This window comes from Rhipicephalus sanguineus, chromosome 6, assembly GCF_013339695.2.
Source record: "Rhipicephalus sanguineus isolate Rsan-2018 chromosome 6, BIME_Rsan_1.4, whole genome shotgun sequence".
In the NCBI taxonomy this organism is placed as follows: Eukaryota; Metazoa; Arthropoda; class Arachnida; order Ixodida; family Ixodidae; genus Rhipicephalus; species Rhipicephalus sanguineus.
This window is the reverse complement of record NC_051181.1, coordinates 128,096,362-128,103,689: the sequence shown is the minus strand read 5'-3', so window position 1 is coordinate 128,103,689 and position 7,328 is coordinate 128,096,362. Positions and strand designations below refer to the sequence as shown.

The 7,328-nt window shown below is 52.1% G+C and overlaps 1 protein-coding gene across 1 annotated transcript; it reads right to left on the bottom strand.

Annotated features, from left to right (window-relative positions):
• Positions 1-389: 389 nt before the first annotated feature.
• On the bottom strand, positions 390-1,645 carry LOC125759024 (translation initiation factor IF-2-like). Its single transcript, XM_049417069.1, has one exon. It carries the CDS (start codon positions 1,483-1,485, stop codon positions 601-603), a length of 885 nt encoding a protein of 294 aa, XP_049273026.1. The 5' UTR covers positions 1,486-1,645; the 3' UTR covers positions 390-600.
• Positions 1,646-7,328: the final 5,683 nt, after the last annotated feature.

Genomic DNA, 7,328 nt, shown 5'->3' with positions numbered 1-7,328 from the left:
GAACGTCATTGTATTGTCGGCAACGTTGTGACGCATCACTTTCATAGCCATGTAAAGGACGTGGTCGGGACGCACTCCTCTTCGATCGGTACGTCGGATCTCACTGCTTGCCTTCATGAACGCTGTTGCTCGGTCGGATTTGATTATTCGCGGGTGGCCGAGGTATATCTGAGGAAACGACAGCTCTTCGGCGGCGTACATGTCACAGAGTAGAGAAATGGGAACTTGCCCTTCACCCGGTGCTACGTGTAAACTGTGCGTGCCTCGTATCAGACCGTCGAGTGCCCTTGCTGCCGCCTTTCGCGCCGCGGATAGCGCCGCGGAATTTTCCGCAGCCACGCCGTCGCAGTTGTTGTTGGCGACGATGACGCCGCTGGCGCCGTCGTCAAAGATCATGGAATGCGACATCGTGTTGAGAGCGATCGTTGCTTGCATGGGGTCGTCGAGATCGGTAACCTGCGGCGCTTGCTCAATCTCGTCGACGTCGCATTCCACGTTGCCGTCTGCGCCGCCGGTATTGTCGTTGAATTTGCCGAGACGGTTCCAGTCGATTTTGATGTTGAGGTACTTGTACAGGGGAGTGTTTTCAAGGTATTTAAGCTAGGCGTGTATGTTGCTTTTAGTAACCAGGCCCTTCTTGTATGACGGTTTGGACACGAGCCGGCGCTTGAGATGAACGTCGATTGCCACGTCGTCCGGAATGTCACGAGGCAGGGATTGAACCGTGTTAGGAACGTTTATAGGAAGGTTGACTCCTTGCCCCTTGATGCCGTATTGGCCGCTTCCATGCGTCAATCTTCTGATACTCATGAAGGGTAGACGAGGTGCAATGAGGCGTTCTTCTACTGGGTTTAGGGGAGGCAAGTTTGGTTTCGGTTGATACTTGTAACCATTTGAAACTCTCATCAAAGGTACCTTGCCGCCCGTCAGAGAAGCTTTACAGTTCGAGCAAACCTTGTAATCCTCGGCGGTTGCGGCGGGAAACGCGCGCTGCAACGTGGCGATGGCATTATTGCGAGACTCTTCGTTTCTGATCGACGATATCGTGATTAGGTTGTTGGAGAACCAGAGTCTATCGCACACGTTACAGCTATGCCCAAAGGTGATATTGAGCAAATCTCTATCGAACCGGGCGTCTGCACCTTCGTGTTCTTTCTTGGCACGCTTTGCCGCCGCCTCGCGTTCTCTCACCTCTGGGTTCGCCTGGCGATATGCGCGCTTCCTCGCCGCTTCCCGTTGTCGAACGTTTTCAAGATCTCCTTCGCGACGCTGCCTTGCTGCTGCGGCTTCTCTTTCACGCACTGCAGGATCTTGCCGACGCTGCCTTTCTGATGCGGCTTCTGGTTCCCGTACAGCAGGATCTTGGCGGCGACGTCGCGCAGCTTCCCGGTGCGCTTCTGCCTCGCAGGCTCTCACTTCAGGGTCCTGTCTGCGAGCGCGCGCCGCCGCTGCCCTGCGCGCCCGCCTTTCGGCATCCTTATCCATACGAGCACACACCGACGGCAACGAGCATCGTGAACTACAAACCTCTATCGCGATATGGTTTTGATTATAAAACCATTGCTTTAGAAAACATCTGGCGTCTTTCGTTAAGCAGCTGGCGTCTTTTCGCTTTGCTTTAGAAATATCTGGCCTCTTTTCGTTTTGCTTTAGAAAACATATGGCTTCTTTCGTTGGTTTATTTCATCAATCAACGGCGTTTTTGAACAATACGTTTAGTTTATACCGACATCTGGCACAAGCGTTAAGACTGGTTACACACTACAGGGGACGATGGGAGTGAGAGACATGCTAATGGGAATGAGAGACAGAAGAAGTCGGCTTTTAGCTAACACTTACACTTCTACTTCTACTAACGTTTCCTACTGGAACATGCCAATGTCTGCTAATGGGGAATGAGAGACAGAAGAATTCGGCTTTTAGTTAACGCGCACGCTGCGATTTTTTTATTGTTCAACAACGCACAGGAGAAATCTCCCACCGGCACCACCTTGGAGGTCAAGATCTGGTACTAGCGTTAGGACTGGTTACGCACTACGAGGGACGAACGGGTGCCGCTTTAAGGAGCTTCGCCCCTAAAAGCCGACTTCTTCTGTCTCTCATTCCCATTAGCATGTCTCTCACTCCCATCGTCCCCTGTAGTGTGTAACCAGTCTTAACGCTTGTGCCAGATGTCGGTATAAACTAAACGTATTGTTCAAAACGCCGTTGATTGATGAAATAAACCAACGAAAGACACCATATGTCTTCTAAAGCAAAACGAAAAGACGCCAGATGTTTCTAAAGCAAAGCGAAAAGACGCCAGCTGCTTAACGAAAGACGCCAGATGTTTTCTAAAGCAATGGTTTTATAATCATAACCATATCGCGATACAGGTTTGTAGTTGACGATGCTCGTTGCCGTTGGTGTGTGCTCGTATGGATAAGGATGCCGAAAGGCGGGCGCGCTGGGCAGCGGCGGCGCGCGCTCGCAGACAGGACCCTGAAGTGAGAGCCCGCGAGGCAGAAGCGCGCCGGGAAGCTGCGCGACGTCGCCGCCAAGATCCTGCTGTACGGGAACAAGAAGCCGCATCAGCAAGGCAGCGTCGGCAAGATCCTGCAGTGCGTGAAAGAGAAGCCGCAGCAGCAAGGCAGCGTCGCGAAGCAGATCTTGAAAACGTTCGACAACGGGAAGCGGCGAGGAAGCGCGCATATCGCCAGGCGAACCCAGAGGTGAGAGAACGCGAGGCGTCTGCAAAGCGTGCCAAGAAAGAACACGAAGGTGCAGATGCCCGGTTCGATAGAGATTTCCTCAAAATCACCTTTGGGCATAGCTGTAACGTGTACGATAGACTCTGGTTCTCCAACAACCTAATCACGATATCGTCGATCAGAAACGAAGAGTCTCGCAATAATGCCATCGCCACGTTGCAGCGCGCGTTTCCCGCCGCAACCGCCGAGGATTACAGGGTTTGCTCGAACTGTAAAGATTCTCTGACGGGCGGCAAGGTACCTTTGATGAGCGTTTCAAATGGTTACAAGTATCAACCGAAACCAAACTTACCTCCTCTAAATCCAGTAGAAGAACGCCTCATTGCACCTCGTCTAACATTCATGGAGTATCAGAAGATTGACGCATGGAAGCGGCCAATACGGCATCAAGGGGCAAGTAGTCAGCGTTCCTATAAACGTTCCCAACACGGTTCAATCCCTGCCTCGTGACATTCCGGACGACGTGGCAATCGACGTTCATCTCAAGCGCCGGCTCGTGCCCAAACCGTCATACAAGAAGGGCCTGGTTACTAAAAGCAACATACACGCCTAGCTTAAATACCTTGAAAACACTCCCCTGTACAAGTACCTCAACATCAAAATCGACTGGAACCGTCTCGGCAAATTCAACGACAATACCGGCGGCGCAGACGGCAACGTGGAATGCGACGTCGACGAGATTGAGCAAGCGCCGGAGGTTACCGATCTCGACGACCCCATGCAAGCAACGATCGCTCTCAACACGATGTCGCAGTCCATGATCTTTGACGACGGCGCCAGCGGCGTCATCGTCGCCAACAACAACTGCGATGGCGTGGCTGCGGAAAATTCCGCGGCGCTATCCGCGGCGCGAAAGGCGGCAGCAAGGGCACTCGACGGTCTGATACGAGGCACGCAGAGTTTACACGTAGCACCGGGTGAAGGGCAAGTTCCCATTTCTCTACTCTTTGACATGTACGCCGAAGAGCTGTCGTTTCCTCAGATATACCTCGGCCACCCGCGAATAATCAAATTCGACCAAGCAACAGCGTTCATGAAGGCAAGCAGTGAGATCCGACGTACCGATCGAAGAGGAGTGCGTCCCGACCACGTCCTTTACATGGCTATGAAAGTGATGCGTCACAACGTTGCCGACAAGACAATGACGTTCCGAACAAACGCCATCACTAACGCCATAACCCGTCAGAAACTCGAAAATTCCGAATTCATGGACGAAATCATCAACCGGGATCTCGGTTTCATGAGGGGGGTACCGAACACTGTACAGTACTGGCAAGACCGAAAGAAGGAACTCTTTGCAATGATCCGGCAACACGGCAAGCCTCACGCGTTTATCACTCTCTCCGCCTCCGAACTGCACTGGGACAGGCTCCTGGAGACATTGGAGCGGTTACGAGGGGGACCGCAAGGCATTGCGCGTGTCGTGCAAGAGTTGAATTGCATGGAACGCGTCGAGTTGGTAAACAACGACCCCGTCGCGTGTGCAATCTACACCCATCGAATCTTTGACGTAATTCTCAACATACTCAAAGACAAGCGATGTTCACCGTTCAAGCCTTACGTTGTGGTAGACTTCTTCAAGCGGGTCGAATTCCAACAACGAGGAAGTGCCCACATTCATACCATTCTGTGGTTAGACAACGCCCCGCAAGAAGAAGTCTGCGGTGACATGCCTCGCACGCTGGACATGGTCGACGCGTTGCTAACGCTCGATATCGACCTCCTAAAGAGACCCAGAACTCAACTACACGCACACACCCACACTTGCTACAAACGCGGTCGTACCAAGTGCCGTTTCGGTGCCCCCTTCATGCCAAGCAAGGAAACGAGAATCGTAGTTCCCTTTCCTCCTACCGAAGACGCTGCAGAAAAGGAATATCGTCAGAAACTCAAGCAACGCTACGAAAAAATGCATGCCGCTTTGGAAAGGGGATCCTATCTCTCGATAGAAGTGTTCCTTGCCACATTTAACGTCAACTCGGACGCAGAGTACATGGAGATTCTACGAGCGGGGTTTACGCGCCCTTGCGTCCTACACCGGCGCACCCCCGCACAAAAGATGGTCAACCCCTTCAACCCTTGGATTGCCAAAGTGCTAGACTCAAACATGGACCTACAAGTTATACTAGACCACTACGCCTGTGCCACGTACGTTGTGGACTACGTAAACAAGGCCGACCGCGGAATGTCAAATCTCCACAACGCAGTCATGCAAATCATCGAAGAAATGCCGGAAAGGGACTACGCCGCCATCATACGTTCGCTAGGCGTAACGATGCTCAAGGGAGTTGAAATGTTTGTGCAAGAGGCGGCTTGGTTTCTCCTTCGGCAAGACATGTCCGAAAAGAGCCGCGAGGTCGTCGATATACCCACGTGCTACCCGGAAGATGCGTGCGAGTCCGCAAGACCAACGAGGAGTTGGCGAACGTCAGTGCCGCCTCGACGGACGTATGGAAACTAAACATCGTTCAAAAGTACGAGGCAAGGCCGGCAAAAATGAAAGGCGTCTGTCTTGCGGACTTTGCCAGCAAGTACAAGCGCGACTACAGTCCTCATAACCAGCCGGTAATCATGCGGTACCGTCACTACAGTGCCACGGACCGGCCTTACGATTACATGAGAGAGCAGGTGCTGCTCTACGTACCTTTCCGTAACGAGGCTATAGACGTGCTCGACAACAACAAATACGTCCAGACTTACGAAGCCAACAAAGACCTCATTGCCGCCAAACATCGAGAATACAACGTCGCCGACGACGACGACATCGTAGCTCAACTGATCGAAGAGTACTGGCGTCAACGAGAAGAGGCCGCCGCAACTGCCGCCGCGGATAGAGCCGCGGATAGAGCCGCAGTTTCCGCCGCCATGCCTAACGGCGAAGAAGACGCCGACCTCTTACCCAGCGAAGAGTTAATGTCGGCCGTCAAGGAATCCAGTCCCTGCGCCGCCGTCCGCAAAAGGCAAGGAGTAATGAATGGGGAGGAGTACGCCAGGCTCATGGGAATGACCAACGCCGAGCAGTACGAACTGATACGAGAAATCATCCATCGACAGTCGACGCTCGGTGCACCTCCCTTACTAGTCTTCCTAACGGGACCTGCGGGTTGCGGTAAGACGTTCGTCTTGAAGCTCGTAATGGACGTGTACAACTGCTACAACGACCCCACTGCTTACAACGTGTACGTCGTCTGTGCGAGTACTGGAAAGGCAGCCGTTGCCGTTGGAGGAACCACCGTACACTCTGCTTTCAAGCTAACACGTAACAAGAGAGACGGAGGGTTACGAGACAGCGAACTCAACACATTCTGAGTTGCCTTCAAGAACGTCAAGTGCGTAATCGTTGATGAAATCAGCATGCTGTCTGCAGACACTCTAAATGCCATAGATTGTAGGTTGAAACAGATCACTCAGCGACTGACGGAACCTTTCGGAGGACTCGACATCGTAATGTGTGGAGACTTACGTCAACTGCCTCCAGTACGTGCGAACGAAGTCTACAAGCGATGCAGAGAAAGTGGAGGTCTCATGGGAACCACCGTCAAGTGGCATTACCTAGAATACTTTCCCTTGGTACAAGTCGTCCGGCAAACCGATGCCGCCTTCTCGGCTCTACTTACAAAGATCGGAGACGGCAAGGCACTGCTGGACGACGAAGTCAAATTGCTAGAAAGTCGTTTTGTAACCGAGGAAGATGCTTTAACGCAAGCACCGTCGGCAGAAATTAGTTTACACACCCACAGAAATTAGTTTACGTCGCACTCACTAGGTGCACGAGTATAAATAACCTCTATCTCACGAACGCAAAAGGAGACCACAAGTTCTACCACAAGGCGAACAACGAGGACAGAGCCATGGCAAACGAATTCCAACGGCTCCACCAACATCGGCTACCTACCGTCACGCAGCGATACCGTCAAGCCCTGCAAGACGACGTCGATCACACTGCCGAGTTCACGTTTGCCCTCCTCAACGTTCGTTCTCTCAATGCACAATACAAGGATGTGGAACGGGACCCCATCCTAACCGAAGTCGACATGCTCTGCTTTACCGAGACCTGGAACGCCAAACAACTCTACATCAAAGGATATGCACCTGTCGTATGCATCGATGACTCGGTACGACCTGCCGGTGGTGTTGCAGTTTACGTAAAACAAGCCGAAGAAGCTCGAGATATGGAACTAGCACTCTGCACACAGAGCGACGATGGAGAAAGTGCTGCAATCGACTTTGCTGGCATCACCGTCTTGATACTGTACCTGGAACCAAATCTTCCCTTTGAAGACATCAAACTGTTCATCGACAGAGACATGTGTATATACGACAAGTCGAAACCTTTCATGCTCGTCGGTGACTTCAACGTTGACTTTACCGACCCCACCAAACATTGGTTGATGCATTACATGTCAGAAAAGTACGGACTCAAATGCATCTCCTTTGAAAACCCCAACCCAACCACCATCAGAGGCACCTGCATCGACATCGTGTTTGCCAACTTTCATCTGCACCAGCGCAAGAACCACTTAGCTTACATTTCACCGACCATAAAGCGGTCATAATGAAAGGACAACGGAAACCAGC